General features: G+C 36.2%; 1 protein-coding gene across 1 annotated transcript in view; it reads left to right on the top strand.

Annotated features, from left to right (window-relative positions):
• RIN2 (Ras and Rab interactor 2) overlaps positions 1-10,673 on the top strand; it is a 53,426-nt gene extending 42,753 nt beyond the window's left edge. Inside the window, exons 8-11 of the mRNA XM_070939137.1 lie at positions 2,955-3,260; positions 4,744-4,875; positions 9,052-9,215; positions 9,891-10,673. Coding sequence (XP_070795238.1) covers positions 2,955-3,260; positions 4,744-4,875; positions 9,052-9,215; positions 9,891-10,211 — 923 coding nt within the window. The 3' untranslated portion in view covers positions 10,212-10,673. The remainder of the gene's footprint in view (positions 1-2,954; positions 3,261-4,743; positions 4,876-9,051; positions 9,216-9,890) is intronic.
• Positions 10,674-17,831: the final 7,158 nt, after the last annotated feature.

The raw sequence follows: 17,831 nt of genomic DNA, 5'->3' as shown, positions 1-17,831 counted from the left end.
ATTTCCTCCTTTTCAGGAAAAAAAAAATCAATGTTAATGCTTGTGTGGGTGTGTGGCAGTGACTTTGTTGCTGATTGGTTTTGTCTTTCAATGGAGAGAGAGAGGCCAAGTTTTTTTTTCAGTCTAACACAGCCCCCAGATTTGCAGTTTGTGTATCATATTCTCAGCTGTAGTTTCCTGCATTATCACCAATGTTCTTCTCCACCCCCTGAAATATAAGTTCATTTTATTAAGAATCTTTTATAACAAAACTTCATATTTATAATTGGTGTTTATTTTTTCTCCACCACCACTTTCAGCTTTTCAAATGGTTATTTTTTAAAAAATATGCTAGTGGTTTTATGCATAATTATCCATTACTCTGAAAATAATCACCATAAGTCAATTACAAAAGGCTACTTTATTCAGGACAGTTTATATCCTGTGACAATACCATTAACATCATCAAACATCAACATCTGCTTATGCCAGGTCCTTGGAAAGGACTCGATAGGTGAATAAAAATGCCAAATCCAGTCTAAACAACTGACTGACTGTGCAACAATATGGATTAAAAATGCCAAATTAAGTCTTGTAGAAAGTTAGCACCCACACCCCTCCTAGAAGAATGAAATATTTTAGGAAATATTAAAAAGGGAGAATATTATATTTCCCTGGATGAGAAAAAGAGAAACATGCTCTTGGAAAGCAGCCCCCACCTTTGTTTTAATAGCCCCAGAAAGACTGGACCATCTTATCTACAAGACAAAAGGCCTTCAGGTCCAGGGTGATAGGATTAGCCCTCACTCAAGATCCAAACCAGGACAAAACCATTAAGCCATTAAGCCATGGTTAAACCATTAAGCCATAATAGGAATTGCCCAACACCCTTTCAGAACATAAGCATCTTCATTACATCATCACCCAGCAAGATTCAACCAAGCCTGGGACACAGACAGCCTACAAGGTTAGCTGGACCCCTGCATAGCCTCCTGGGAGTCTGACAACCAATAGGATACATTTCTTGCACAGGAACAAGAAGCTCTAGGGCAGTGGTTCTCAACCTTCCTAATGCTGCGACCCTTTAATACAGTTCCTCATGTTGTGGTGACCCCCAACCATAAAATTATTCCTGAAACCATTGAAAATATATGTTTTCCGATGGTCTTAGGCGACCCCTGTGAAAGGGTCATTCGACCCCCAAAGGGGTCCCGACCTACAGGTTGAGAACCACTGCTCTAGGGCAAGACCCAAGAGAGGGTATAAATCTCTCTCCACTCATGTGTTCAGCTGCACCAGGACCATGTGCTTAATGGTTCTGCTCCATTAAACCATACTTCCAAGCAGCTCCATGTTTCCAGTGTCTTTCTCCCCACTTGAAACTGAACCCAGATGCATATTTCTTCCGACAGTCTGAACATCTGGCTGACTGCATTGTGCAACCAACCACAATAATAACAAATGTATTGGCTGCTCAACTGTCAGTGACTTTAGGATATTTTCTGTGTGTGAAGAGAGCAAGAAAATAATGGAGATATAATGTAGCAATTAATGTTAAGGATATGATTTAAATTAGGTGTTTTCAAAAATGGACTGAATGTATTTCCTGGAGCCCAAAATAAGGACCAGTCATTTATAGAGTATCTAGTTTTCCAGTTGAGTATTATGTAATGACAAGCAAAATCAAAGGGCAGAATTAATCAGTTGGATTGATAGATAGGTGGTCAGGCAATATCTCTTAAGTCCAAATGAATGTGAATCTTGTGTCTCTAGAGTTTAAATCTTGTGTCCAATATGTCCTCATTCAGCCCGGATATCTGAATGAGATTAAATGTCCCTAGCTTCAGAAAGGGAAAAAGAAGGAGGATTTGGGGAATCACAGAGCAGTCCAAACCCAGGAAGATTTTAAAGAAAATCCTGAAGAGATTAGTCTGTAAACATTTTGAAAACAATGTAGTAGTAAAGAACAAGCAGCAGTGAAGTCTGTGAAGGACAAGTCTTGCTAAACTTGTTAGTATATTTTAGGATGGTACAAATATAATATCTCTTACTTTCAATAAAGCAAGTACTCCATAGTACATCATAGTATTCTGATTTAGCAAGGTTGTTAAATGTGGCCTGAATGGCCTGACAATTAAGTGGATGACTATCTGGCTTGAAGGTAATTTTCAGAAAATGCTCAGTAATGATTCCTCATTAAATCTGGAGAGAGGTATTGAGTGGATTGTCACAAGGTTCATTCTTGGGATCTGTATTCATCAGCATTTTTATTAATAAGTTAGATGAAGGGATGGAGGAAGTACTGATCAAATTTGCAGATAACAAAAAGGTAGGGTACACAAATGATCCTGAGAAACCACATAATTTTATGGTAAAGTAATTAAGAATTTCTCACAAGCTTGCAAGGCAAGGTTGACAAAACATATTAAGTCTGGATTGTTGTATTTATAGAGCTTTAATATCATGCTTTAGATGCAGAAGTTTCCCAATAATTATATATTTAGCTGAAGATTTAAATCTTTATATATTACTAAATCAGCCAGGAAATTTTTTTCTTCCAAATGGAAGTAGTTTTGTTTTGTCTCGAAAAGCGAAAATGGTACATTAAACAGGAGTATGATTTCTCTTTTGAGAGCTTCATTCTGAATCAACTCCAAGTTGTACGAAAATATTCAGATTCGTTAAACTTCTAGTTCTGAGATTCAGGAAAATCTGTTCATTTTATGACAAATTTATAATGAACAAATTTTTATTTTACAGTTTTGTCTTTCCTATTAACATGAATAAAGATGATAATGGCCATTTTTTCTTGTTGGAAAGCAGCTGGTAGAGTGTTTTTAACATTAAAATTGTTTTAAAAATTTAATTAAATAATTTTCCTGGATGAAGTAATTACTTTTTTTTTTCTTTTTATGGGGAAACAAAAATCAGCTTCTTTGCCAGGTAACGTTCTTAGATTGTTTATCTTTTTTTAGATGTGGTATTAGAGAAGGCCATGCATAAATGCATCTTGAAACCCCTCAAGGACCATGTTGAGATGATGTTGAAAGAATTCCATACAGCTGATGGCTCATGGAAGCAGTTGAAAGAGAATCTTCAACTTGTGCGGCAGCGAAATCCTCAGGAGCTGGGTGTTTTCGTCCCAACACCAGATTTCGTAGATGTTGAAAAGATTAAAGTCAAATTCATGGCAATGCAGAAAATGTACTCTCCTGAAAAAAAAGTTATGTTGCTACTAAGAGTGTGCAAACTGATTTACACTGTGATGGAAAATAATTCAGGTAAATGTTAGATTTGGGCAAAGAGTTTTAAGTTATTCAGAGATGTTTCTGTAAAATGAGAACCATTTCATCTGCCAAGAAAAAAAAAACCATTTTATTTATTTCTGATGTATTGTAGTATCATACACGGCTGTAGTATTTTTGACAGTCTAAATCTTGGCTCCAGATGAGGTAAGGCGACATATTTTTTTCCAAATCTTGGTGCAATTCAGACTGTATCAGATTTCTGTATGAATAGGGCTAGATATGTTGAATGTGTTGGGGGAAAAATAACAATTTTAGTTGTCATTAACCATGTTTCAGATTTCCTTTTGTGAATACTTTATAGAGGTAATTATAAAGATGCTTATTGGTCTGAATTTAAATGGTGTGTCACTGTTGTATGAGAAAGGCTCTTCATATTGGTGACAACTCACATTGTTTTTAAGCACCAAAATAATTTTTTGAGAGTCAAAATAACAAAATAAACATATGGAATATTCCATGCTTCTTTGGAAATTGCAGTTATACTCCCACCTCCATATTCACTGCTGGAAAAGGCATTCATTCAATATACACCATTGAATTGCTGCTGTTGTGTTACTATATATTGAAGACTGTTACAAAGTGCTTAATGCAAAAGTCAACTATTTTTATACTGGATGATTAATAATAGCTTAGATTCTCTGGTATCTCCATATGTGATATAAGATCTCCATCTTAGCAGATGAGTCCCAAACTGACCACTTTGCTCAATGTAAACAATAATCTTCCAAACCTGATAATGCAAGAATTATGTTGTGGAGTTCAATTATTTGAAAACTTTTGAGGACATTTACTAACATGGATGGCTGAATGAGATTCTTTTATATAAAAAATGGTTTTTTTAAATCAAATGTTTCCAGAGATACTATTCCTCTTTTACCAGTCAAAAAATCCTAAATAAAAAAAATGCTGTTGCTATCAGCATTAGAATCATGAATTGGTGATTTTCAAATCTACTTTCGTACATCTCCAAAAACATGAAGATGTACGATGAACCAACTTCTGAAATTAGTTAGTAGAAGGTTATGAAGCTAATCAGGAGCCTTACAATATCAAGTTGTCAAATTTGTATGGACTATTACACAAGTGGTTTGATTCATGAAGTGTTTCAATATGTGAACAAGAGATAATTTGCTTAAATTTTTGAGCTATTTGTTCTGTATTACATCCTGCTTCCATTCCTTAAGGAACTCTTTTGAGACACGACTATTGAGAGCATCTAAATGATATCAGAATAAATTCCTCCTCTATAAGGAAAGTTAAGGCTGAATCCAAAAGCTCTATGAGTTCCTATAAACCTCAGGGTATATTCAATGACAATAGGTATCTGATGTTTGTTATAGATAAAAATGAAAGTGGAGAGCACAGCTTTTACAAATGGAGAATAGCAAAAAGATCTGGCAATTAATTCTGCTATTGTTTGTGTTCTGCCTCTCTACATTTCCTATCCTTTCCCTAGGGAGAATGTATGGGGCTGATGACTTTTTGCCAGTGCTGACCTATGTTGTGGCTCAGTGTGACATGCTGGAGTTAGATGCTGAAATTGAGTACATGATGGAACTGCTGGACCCATCCTTGCTGCATGGAGAAGGTAATGTCCTTGAAACTTTTAAGGATGATGACTTTTCTCCCAGGAATGTGATTACTGATAGTATGTCTGAATAGGGAAGCTTGAAAAGTATGCCAAGGCTTCTAACTTGTTACCAACTGCTTATCAAAAAAGTCCTACAAAACAAAACAAAGAGATAACCAAACCAAATGAAATTAAAAGTATTTTTCCCAGAAGTAAAAGGAGGGCATTTTTTAATCAATGAAGTGTGTGTCTATGTGTCTGTATGTGTATATTTGGAAACTGGAAAATCTCTTAGCCTGTTAATTTAGATTATAATAGCTACAGTATGTTAACATGCATTGCTTGAACAAAAACTCTGATTCAATGTGACTATCCTCACAACAAAACAAACAAGCTATGGTATATCTCTTGTGATATCCAAGAGATATCTGAAAGTCTCTCTTACTGCGTTCCACTAATATGGAAAAGGGGGTTTTCATATTTATGTTTTTGAGTGTCAATTAAAAATTATCCTTCTGCATTATAGAAGTGGATTACTTCAGATTTGTATTTCCATTTTGAGAGCCAGGAAAGTCTACAGAGAAGTCTGGCTACCAGCAGTTGCCATGGTTAGATGGCGTAGACCAGGGGTGTCAAACTCAATTTCATTGAGGGCCGCATCAGGGTTGTGTTTGATCTTGGGAGGCTCAGTGTGTGTGTGTGTGTGTGTGTGTGTGTGTGTGTGTGTGAGAGAGAGAGAGAGAGAGAGAGAGAGAGAGAGAGAGAGAGAGAGAGAGAGAGAGAGAGAGAGGCCATGGGTGTGTTCAGGTGGATGTGGCCAGCTTGACATCACTCATCAAGGTTCCATTTTTGTCCACGACGGCCACCTGCAGCCCTTTGCCAGTGAAAACGGAGCTCAGAGAGTCCGCGCTTGGCCTGCCTGGCTCCATTTTCACTGGCAGGAGGCTGTCGTGACTGAAAACGGAGCCCGAGTAGCTCACGTGCAGCCTCCCTGAACTCCATTTTCATTGGCAAAGGGCTGCAGGAGGCTGTTGCAGCCTAAAACAGAGCCTAGGGGGGCCGCATGTGGCCCTCCTGAGCTCCGTTTTCGCTGACAGAAACACCATGGGCCAGTCCTTCACTATTTCCAGTGCCAGCCTGCAGGCCAGATCTAAGCTCCCCATGGGCTGGATCTGGCCCACAGGCCTTGAGTTTGACAACCCCGGCATAGACATTGATAAAAAGCACTGAAGAAAGTCCACTAGTATTTGTCTTTCACTAATCAAAAGTTTGCACTAGAAACCTCAGGCTTGTTCAACATAACCTTGAAAGTTTCATACTCAAAATAAGCAGGAGTGATATTAAAAGGCATTCATTAAGGAAGTATTCCTTGTTATTCTTTTTTTCTCAATTCTTTATTCTTTATTTTTTCAAGACTTCTATTTATTAACAGGACTTATATGGCCACCTATCACATAAATGACCTTAGATAGCTCTTAACAATCCATAAAATATAATTTAAAACATACTTTCTCTCCCTCCTTCCCTGCCCCCAGAGCTAGACCAAACCTTCGCACAACTCAAGCCCCCATTCTATGCCAATGCTTGGGGGAAATCTAGGTCTTCCTAGATCTCCCAAAGTTTAAAAAAATAGGGGTCCCACTGATTAATGGTGGGAGACTGTTCCAAAGGCCTGGGGCAGCCACTGAGAAGGCATGCCTCCAAGGTCCCATTAAATTGTAACATTGAAATGGGGAATTGGAACATACTCACCCTATCTAATCTAGTGGGATGAGCAGATATCCTTGGGAGAGGTAGTCCCACAAGTAATCTGAGCCAATTTTTCATATCCCATGCAGAGATTCTTCGTACACTTCCCAATGCATGTGGACTCCAGGCAGAACACACAAATGTCCTAAATTATGCCTCCCCAACAATGTGCTGCATTCATGTTCTTGTAGCCCTGCCACAGGCATTATTGTATTCCCTGAGTGGATTTTTGCATATTAGCACAACTGGCCCTGTGCAGAGATTTTCTCCCATCCTGCAGATTCTATTGATATAATATTTGATTTGGAGTTCCTTGATCTCAGGTAAAGATACAACTGCTTTAAAGGGAAAAGGAGGGCTGAGAGAAATGGCAGAGAGAGGTTTCTAATTTAGGATGATCTCATTCATAGCTGGATCTTTGAATCAGTGCATTGCATTAGTGTCATGCAATAGTGAGGCAATTAGGTACTTCTTTTAGTGCAGTGGTCCCCAACCTTTTTATCGCCGCGGCCCGCTGAGCGCGCACAGGGGTGGGGGCACGGCCCAGGAGCTTTTGCGCACGGCCCATTGCGCACGGCCCAGGAGCCTTTGCGCTGCAGCGTTCATGTCCCCCGGCCGCTGCGCGGCCCGGTGCCAGGTACTCCACGGCCCGGCACCGGTCCGCAGACCGGGGGTTGGGGACCACTGTTTTAGTGTGTTTTCAGCTTTTTGTATATTACCCTTTAGATATATAGGTCAATGATTTTAACAGAAAAAGCATGTTGTGAGAAAGAAACATGAGTAGTATCTCTCTCCAGTCTGTATTAATGTAGTCAAAACTGTATTTGTCTTAGCATGTGCATAACCTCTGGAGAAAAACATATAAATTTGTCTGTTCCCTATAAGTATCTGTTGACTCTTCTATTGGGAGTAAGTAGCATTCAAAGTGATTGCAAGCATTTTCAGAAGATATTTGCATTTTAAATAGGGCCTAGAGTATGTCTTTCATTCTAAAGAACTATTTCTTTAGATTTCTACACTTTCAGTGATTTGATCCAGCATGAGTCTGGAACAGAGAAAAACATTCCAGAGACTCTTTCCCTTCAGTCCCAAGACAGATGAAAACAAAAGAATGCCGAAGCAGTTAAATCTGGACCAGAAACTTCCCTTTCCAAGAGAAAACAAAAACAACTTCAAGTCAGCTGCTTGCCAAGAGGCTGGATGCTGATATTTGCTAGGCCACCAAAGAACATCAGGCTTTCTCTTTCCCAAAACTTTGGTGGCTGAGGAGAGGCGGGTATAATTCCCTTTCTAGTGAAAGAGCTTAGAGGGGCTGAAGGAAATGTCTCAAAACTCCAGTCACGTGATAATTCCCGAGGATATTCCCCACCTTCAGCTGGACACAAATGTATGTGTGATTGCATACAATAGCACATATACAGCATGCACATGGATATAGTACCTTTGCACACATACATCCTCTCTCTCTCTCCCACAGATTGTTAAATTTTGTTCCCATGGACAATTGATTTGTCGTGATTTTTAACCTTTTTCATTAGAAAGAAAAGACTGAATCTTCTCCTTTACTCCTCCCCCTCCCTTTCTTTTTTTTTTCTTTTTGGTTTTGAATCAGTCTTTAAAAAATGCTACTGCCTTAGACAAATCTATTCAGTTTTCTAGACAGCAGTTTGAGAAGCGCCATTGCCTTCCTCCTAGAGCTTAGAGGGAGTGACTGTCCCAAAGTTACCCAGCTACCTTTCATGCTGAAGGTGAGACTTAGAGCTCAAGTTCCACCATTCCTAGTCCAGCATTTTAATCACTAGATCAATCTGATTTTACTCCTAGTGAAATTGAAACTGATCAATTTCTTGAAAAGCAAGGTCCCACCACACTCTGCCAGAGACTTTATGTGGGTCATAGATTCCCAATTTACTCATCCCTGCTTTTAGGTGATAATGTAAAGCGTCTGATTTACCTATTATATTTGTGCAAGGCTAACAATAGATGAAGATAGAAACTAAAGGAACAGAAAAGTTGTAATTCACCATTGGCATAACTATTTTGAAGCTTCCTTTTTGCTGTATAAGCATTTCTGCTGCAGAACTTTTCTCCTTTGTAGAATATTCTCAAAATGTAAACATGTATCTTCGGTATTCATGACATTTCAACCAGATCGCTTGAACCTCACTAGAGTTTAAATGAATAATATACTATTATTTTTTAGAGTGCTGTGCTATAATGGAAAACATGATAGTTAAATAGCCTTTAAAGACTTGATCTCCTCACTAAGAATCCCTAACAAATTTCTGAGAAATCTAAGGACTCTGACAGGTTTCCACATAACTGCCAAACTATTTTGAGTTTCTTCCAAATTAATATTTCATGGAAATTATGGATATGGTTTTGATTTATTCCTCCACATATAACCAACTCATTAAATTATTTCTCTCCTTGTAATTTTCACAGGAGGCTACTATTTGACAAGTGCATATGGAGCGCTGTCCTTAATTAAGAATTTCCAAGAAGAGCAAGCAGCCAGATTGTTGTGTTCAGAGGCCAGAAATACTCTCAGGCAGTGGCATAAGCGGAGAACAACAAACAGAACAATCCCATCTGTTGATGATTTTCAGGTATTGTTTATGTTTTCCAGAAAGTGATTTTTCTGTTTTGTACAAGATAGAAGACTGGTGGATAGAGTGCATAGCACCGTACAGATGATTTCCCCTGGCTGATGTTAGTTAAGCAACCCTTCCTTTGAAAAAGTCAAATGCAATGTATCAGTTGCATTTAGAATTAAAAACGGGGAGAAAGATTTCACTCAACTAACAAAAAACATACAGGAGATGCATGTGGTCTTTTCCTAAGTCTTGGCCTTGACTGCAACTAGGACTACCAAAACTGCTAAGTACTACTAAGTAGTGAGATCATGTGATATTTCTCTTATTGACCGCAATGCTCAGTGATGGAAATTTCAGTCCTAGTTAGGGCTGTTAAGTGAGGATTATCTGTATTACAAGGACAAATTGTATTCCAGCATGCCTACTTTGCATTTCTTTCCTTCCTTCTTTATCAACTCCTTCCTTCCTCCTTTTTTTCTCTGAACCCATTATATGTTCCCTCAGAGTCTTTGCAATACCCATTTGCATATTAATATTATGCAACACCATCTGACTAATACCTTCCTGTTTTGAGTACGATGATGATGATAATGATTCCTTTATTTATACTGGTGCAAAATGTAGAATTGAATGCTTTGCTACCGATTGTACATTTTAATTTTTTCAATATATTTTCCCCCTCCCCAGAACTATCTACGAGTTGCATTCCAGGAAATCAACAGTGGCTGCACAGGAAAAACATTGCTAGTGAGGCCATATATTACTACAGAAGATGTGTGTCAGCTCTGTGCTGAGAAGTTTAAAGTGGATAATCCTGAGAACTTTAGCCTGTTTCTTTTTATTGATGACACTTGGCAGCAACTGACAGAAGATACCTATCCCCAAAAAATCAAAGCTGAACTGCACAGTCGGCCACAGCCTCAGGTCTTCCATTTTGTGTATAAACGCATCAACAGTGATCCTTATGGGGCAATATTCCAGAGTGACAACAGTGACCAAAATACATAAAGCTAATTATTTTAATTGTTATGTAAACTGACTGGGAGTTGAAATTAAATGATTCATATTCCCTAAACCCTACTGATCAGTAAAAGTATGAATTATGAATTACCATCAGTGTTCATACATAATCTACAAAAAAAAATGCTGTGATCCAGCTTTACGGGAAATTTGAAAGCAAAACATAGCATCCACCAATTGTAATCTGGCACGGTGGCTTCTCAGATGTTTTGCAGTGCCATCATCTGCAGATATGCAGTGAGTTTTACTCATATCTTTATTTTATGCATTATTTTCAATTCCATATGCAGTGGATCCAACTTCTTTTAAACTAACTGTTAGGTTGACCATTTAATCAGTGTATAAATGCATTATTTTCCGATGCAGAGCATCAGTAAAAATATGGATAACAGCCTTTTTTTAAATAGTTGCTTTATTATTATTTTATTGAAAGCAACTTTTTATATATATTTCAAGAAATTTTATAGCAGTTGCAGGTAAACTGTCATTTTTGTAAAGTATTTTTTTAATGATAAAATATTCTATAATTATGCATGTGATTTTAACACAAAATAGAAAATAAATCTCTTGCTGGTTTTAGAGTAAGTGATGTTTTTTTATTTAATTATGTATTAATATCTAGCTTTCTAAAATGTCAAACCATATTTTTAAAAATGACTTTGTAAGCAGCTTATTTTCAAAATTGGTTATTCAGACTTCAGTTATAAGAAGATGGTTATATCCGACAGTCATGTTTTTGGAAAAGATGGATATATCAATTAGGTTTGGTAGAAAGAGTAGGTTTGTTTTAAGAATCACATATATTAGGGAAGAAGAATATTGAAGAAACTACTTGGATAAGCAGTGAAACATTTCAAACAAACAAACAAAAAAAGAAGTCCATTTGCCATGACTCAACTTCTAGGCATATAGTAGGGAAATGTTGAGAATCAGTACAGGTTTTTTTTCGTCTTTATTTATTTTCTTTTTCTCCCAAGTAGTTCAATGCATATTTGCAGAACTGTGATTTGGTTTCCAGGAGGAATTCTGTCACTACATCAAACATAATATTGTGAAACTATATCTGATCTGACGTATAAGATTTCTTCTAAAACATGAAGAAATTTGTGAACTAATCATTTTTTATTTTTAAAACAGTATAGCTGTAGAAATAGTGCTTAGACATCTGTTGTGTTAAAGACAGCAGGAAAATGAGTTGATCAGTTAAAGGTTTTGCCAAAATTCAGAATCACAAACACTATTAAAATTGTAAATTCTGCTTTCAGTAAGAATTTTGATAGAAACTGTACTTTTCTACTTAAAAATATCAGAGCTAAGAATTCGCATTAATCTGTACATTCAGCAGATTTACCAAGATGACAGAACAGTAAACACTCTTTCACCTTACATTTGTGTAAGTCATCTATTTTTAAAACATTTTCTTTAAGTTCCCAAACTACATGCAAGTGAAATTCTATTCTGTCCATTCATAACTAGCAAGGTTCCACACACAGCCTGGCATAGGCGATACCAACTGTGGTGTAAAAGATATCGGGGAACAACTTCGTCCCTGTAGCAATTAAATTGTTCAAGGCTAAAGTTCTTGGCATGAGGCTGTATGATGTGTAGTATTTACAAAATGTTCTTATTCGTTGAATGAATACAAAAAAAAATCTTAAAATCAATGGCATATATCCACCTTACATGGTGGTTGTTATGGGGAAAATAGGAGAAGGAAGGAGTATTATGAATGTTTAGCACCTTACTTATAAATATAAAGGGATAAAAAATGTAATCACAAAATAAAAATAAATATCCCTTACTCAAATTCTCATTCCATTTGTTAACAAAAAGATTGAACTGTTAAAGTTTGAAACTGAATGTATCATAATAATTGTCAGAAAAAAAACTTCTGAAGCGTAAAATGATGACTTCTTCAGGAAGCAAACAATCACAGAGATTAAACAGTTGGCATTCAGTGATAGGAGAAAACTTTCAAATAAGAGATAATAGTAAGAGATAAACATGGACAAGATTTTGAATCACTTTCTTTAAAAAAAAGTGATGCCTCCTTTTCTACGTAAAAAGAGAAAACAACTTTCTGCATTTGGAAGAGAAATTCTCCTAACTAGACAATATGAACAATTTAATATTTAAATGCATGTCAGAACAATGACATTAAAACTCTTTTAAGTGTGACAATCCAGCACTTACATAATAAATCACTGAAAATGCTGGATTATATATCCCCATTTGTGTAAAAAAAAAAAAAAGACTTTCATTATTCTATCTAACTGGACAATTAGAATGCCTTGCAAATTTCTGAGGAATTATTACACTATTTTAATATACTGGGGCTATCAAAAATAGCTGACCTATATATATTGGTATGTTCGGTTGCACAAGATGTTTATGTCAATTTGCTGTGTAATTGTTGATTCAATGTATTTTTGTTTAATTTAGTAAATGATAAAACAAACCTTCTCTACATGGTAAGGCAATAATACATGGGCTGCATAAATCCAGATAACAGCTGGATAGCAACAGAGACACAGAACATTCTACCTCTTTGCTGCCACCGATTGCCATCTGGATTTTTCTCACCCAATCTAACATTGCAAGTGTATTTTTGTCATTATGTCAAAATGCATAGGATTATGTTGCAAATAAAGCTACTGATGAAACTGCTTCCAACTAAACAAGCTTATACTTGTTTCAAGCTATATTAAGTTTTTCAATAAGCAGTATTTTGTCCATATATAATGATAAAAGCACCTTTAATATACAGTAGCCCAAGGATACAGTATTGACATTGGCACTAAAGAAAATATTTTCTCATAAAGGAATAGTTTTGAAAAAACTCAACTCCACTCCATCAATTGGTAAAGCAGAAAGATAACTTTGCAAGTCCAGAGACAGAAGATTGATACTCTTTTTTTCCTAACAAATACCATTTTGGAGTATACAACAGAAACAGAATACTTATCTTTTTAGTTCTACAAACTAGTTACCTATACATTTTATACACAAATTGAAGACTCAATATTTAGTTTTCCTAAACAGCCAAAAGCAGGAGCAAGGACATGCAATAAGAATGACCATAATCAGATACGTCTATCAGCACAAGGTCTGGAAACAGGAGATCTGAGCTCACATATTCCACCCACTCAACCTTTTGAAGGTGGAAGAAGGAAAATCAAGTCACCAGAAGACCTACTATTCAAACTCACATTATGTACATATTTTCAAAACCTATTTGACTCTGCCCAGTGCAAACTATGGATAAACAACACTTAGTTATAGATGACTCAAGGAACCAAGAGGTGTTGAGTGTACAGGAGTGGTCATTATAAGTAGAATCTCAGACTTCATTATTTTTAATTCAAAAGTAGTTTGATTGGGATCACAGGCACCATAAGTGGGATGACAAAAAAATTTGGTTCCTCCCCAAACTATTTTCTGTCCCCAAAACCAGAGTAGTGGGAGAATATAATTTTTGCAGCCTTTCTTCAACTGTATTGGAGCCTAAAAGAAATTACAATACAATACTAATTACAATAAAAGTTAAGTTTCTCTCTTAAATCTAGACAATAGAGTGAGCCATGAATTTGAATTTGAGCCATTCTATTTGAATCAATTGGGAAGTGAACTCCATCAAAATCCAAAAATAAGTTTCTGAACTGATCATCAGGAGGCTGGGACTTTTGTTGCAATAGTATGATCCTTGCTTCTTCCAAAAAAGGCTTTAATTGGATCCGGATCAAAAGGAAGGTCAATATGGATCTTCATGATTTTTACATAGTATTCAGCTGAAACTCTTATCTAACATCATATAAGATGTTTTATAGAGAATAAATTATTATTGGACATTCATATAATCAATTGGTTTGGAGCTATGATGATGTAAATATATGGATCCAAAGCATGGATTCTCTTGATTTCTTCAGATTCCACCTAAACCACAGCATATAGACAGATGTCACCTGTGACCCAACAGTAGGTTCCAAAGGAAAAAAAAGTGAGACTCATTCAATGTCTATGATTTTATATTTTTAGATGCATCTTGATAATCTATTAAAATCGCTGCTTCAATCCCATCCTTAGGATTTATGTTTCAGATCCATATTTTTGAATTGGGGTATAGGAAATAGTTGAATTCATTGTTATTTTTCGTTCTATGCAAATAGAGATTTTTCAATTATTTAATTGTTTCTAGACGGATCTAATATAAAAAATAGGTGGCTTTATATTATCTCCCTTGAATCCACATTTTAATGCAACTAAGTACAATAAATAAATCTGAACTCTGATTTTTACCAGTTTCTTCATTCAGGCTATTGTGTTCTATGACTTCTCTATAGTTTCAGATGGTCAAGAAAATATAAATGTATGTTAAATAACATAATAAATAATTAAATAACATTAAAAAAAATCAGTGCCTTAGAGCCACACTATCAAAAACTATTAGATGTTTGATTGTTGTGAATTGTCCATAATTTGATGATTTGAGAAAAAATTATCTGAAACAGAAAGGATATCTGTTTTTTTCCGATTTCCAGTTTGGTAATGCACAAAAGTTTTAGGGGGAAAGGATTTTGTCGTCATGTTGCTTAGTAATCTTCCCATTCTCTCTTTTGCTTAAATCAGATAAAGTTCGTAAACGAAACCCAGGAACAGTTGTGCAATGCCCATAATTGCTGCATCCCGCAAGGGAAACCGTCATTAGAGGAACTTCATTCAGCCTAGGCTCTAAATTGTATATCGGACACTTCGAAATCTCAGACTTTAAATACAGGGTGTGTTAGTGCCAGACGTTTGCCCACGGAGAACAAAGAAAAATGTTGCAACAAGACGAAGCTACTCTATTCGAAAGTATGTGGAACCGTATCTAGTCTCGGATCTAAAAATGCAGTAGTGAGCGTAACTGGGCTGTTCTATTGTGTTCCCCTTTGACAGCTGTTGCCAAATGCATCCGTCCCAATTTTTATGAATTGGAAACCTTTTAGATTTAGAATTATTGGCAGCCTAAATGAATGGCGTAGAATAGATACTCTTCAAATGGCAAAAAAGATCGCCTAGCTCAGAACTTATGAACTTGGCGACTTGAAGACGTGGGGACTTCAATTCCCAGAATCCACCAGTCAGCTATTGCCTGGGGAAATTCTGGGAGTTGAAGTCCACGCATTTTCAAGTTGCCAAATTAAAAAAAAAAAAACCTGAACTGCTTCAATGGCTTCTTCGTGAATGAATGACGACGTTACTGCGCCCATAGCCGGAATAGAAAATGAGGGGGTCATAATCGACTTAATAGTGGTTCCGGTATGGAATGGTTGTTAATCTATTATCTCTACGTTTGTCCCTCTTAATGTTCGCCCTCTGACGCTAGCATTACGCAAACTGCTCAAGTCCCTCCCAGCTTCAGGGGACATAGAGAAAAGTATTTCCGGGTGAATGGGTAGGTTGTCCCCTGCGTGCGCTTGCTTGCTTGGGGCGTTTGTTTGCTCAAGTCTTTTCAGCGGAGGAGATCTGAAGCTCAGAAGAATTCAAAGGGCAGCTCCCATAGGAAGGCAGCAGAACCAGTTGCAGCCACAATATTGCCAATACAGAACTCATTTGTTTCTTGCCCCGTGGACGTTGCCTACATTGCAGAGTCTTGAGGTGGAATCACAAGGAATAGCAACATTTCCAGGGTGGAATATTAGAAACCATCTTTTCCCCAGCTAAGAAAACACTTCAGATATTGCGGCGTGTGTGTGCATGGTTGGATGCGGCATTTATGTTTGCAGAAAGACTGCCCCATATGAAGATTATGTCGCCTTTACTTAGGGATTCTCTGAAACAGGAGTTGGTCAGGGATACCTGGACGTGTAGCTTGATTAGTTACCTTGTACTTAATTATTTCTGTTCTGGATGCATAAGCCAGCAAAAAAGATATTTCAACAGTGGAAGCTTGATAATATGTGTATGCAATAGAATTTTTAGTAAGTTTAGAGGAACAGTTAGGATATTAGCTTGGAAGTATTTGGTTTATTGGAATTTTCAGACTATTGTCAGAATTTTATTCATTTATATCCCACCTTTATTATTTGTATAAATAACTTAAGGCAGAGAACATCTAACATTCCTTCTTCCTTCTTCCCCCATCCCCATCCCCCATAACAACAATCGTGAGGTGGGTTACTGGCCCTAAAGACACCAGCTGGCTTTTGTGCCTGAGACAGGACTGGAACTCATGGTCTCCTGGTATGTAGCCAAGTGCCTTAACCATTATACCAAACTGGTTCTCCAAATAATAATTAGTCAGAGACACATTAGGAATATATATTGTATATATTAGCCTTAAAGAAAAGAAGTTGTAGCTGTTTTAGCCTATGAAGAGATTCCACCTACTTTGGTCATATTTTCCTGAAATACAGAAAATTTTGGAATGAGCTATTTTCTTTAGGATTAATCATAGTTAAAAATATCAAAAAGAAACAAATTTCTCTTACTAAACAAAGTGAAAACCTATTAAATGTTTGCCTTGTATCTTATCTGCTGCTAGAAGGATTTGTGGATTTTTTTTTTCTTTTGAACATCTGGTGATTGTATCAATGAAGATTCTCAGTCATCCAGGTAGAGTTGCTTGGAAGTTGAGTCACGGGAAAAAGACTTTTGAAAGAAAAATCTTTATTGGTTACGTTTATGCATCCAGAATCATTATTAGTCTCCTAAATAAAAAAAAAAATTCTCACTAATTTTTAAGGGTGCTACATTTATGTGCACCTGTTTTGTTGAAACCTGCCAAATTAGTTGAAACCAGCAGTCCTATCCATTCATAACAGTAAATGTTGCCATTATCATTAAATGGTCACCTATCCAGCCCTTTCATTTCCAGATGCAACTCCTTTTGGAGCATCTTTGAATTAAAAAAAAACTTGCTTTCCTTTCATCCAATAGGTAAAACTCTGGATTTTATCAATGATAGTAAAAGCAAATTATATTTTGATAATAAAAGGATGCTAAATTAGCCTGTTAAAATTCCTTAGATAATATACCTTGTCTTGAAAAAGGGAGTAGACAGCTTTTCAAATTGTAGGTAACTTTTTTCAAGATTTTGTTTTTTGTCCCAACAAGTGATGAAGGTTGCCTTATGTTTCATCACTCCAGAGGTACATGTGGAATCACACAATAGAACACAAAAAGAATTTATCTTGTATTCTTGGAAAACATTTTTTAAAAATATTCTTAAATTGGAGATTAGTTGATTATACTTTATATGGAGAGATTCTTTTAATGGACTAACTCAAAAGATACTAACACCCAATTTGATATTACTTTGATTCTAAATTTTGTTAAATATGAAAATTTTTCATATTTATACATTAATGTATAAATAAAATACATTTGGGACTTTACCATTTTAGATTGCTTGAAATGCAATTGCTGTAAAATTGTTATTGAGGGTATTATGAATCTGTATTACAGGGCAATTAACAGATAAAAATAGAAACTGATGTCTTTTTTAAAATGTTAAGTGGTGTTGTTGAATTTCATTTTAAGAAGTATGTCAACATGTAACAAAATAGCATCTAAGTTTTATCATTTTAGAAACCTGTACAGAAATATATACATTTTGCAGTGGCTATT

Source organism: Pituophis catenifer, unplaced genomic scaffold (genome assembly GCF_029215685.1).
Source record: "Pituophis catenifer annectens isolate HBS135680 unplaced genomic scaffold, rPitCat1.0.hap2 SCAF_3, whole genome shotgun sequence".
NCBI classification, from domain to species: domain Eukaryota; kingdom Metazoa; phylum Chordata; class Lepidosauria; order Squamata; family Colubridae; genus Pituophis; species Pituophis catenifer.
This window is presented reverse-complemented; position numbering and strand designations above follow the sequence as displayed.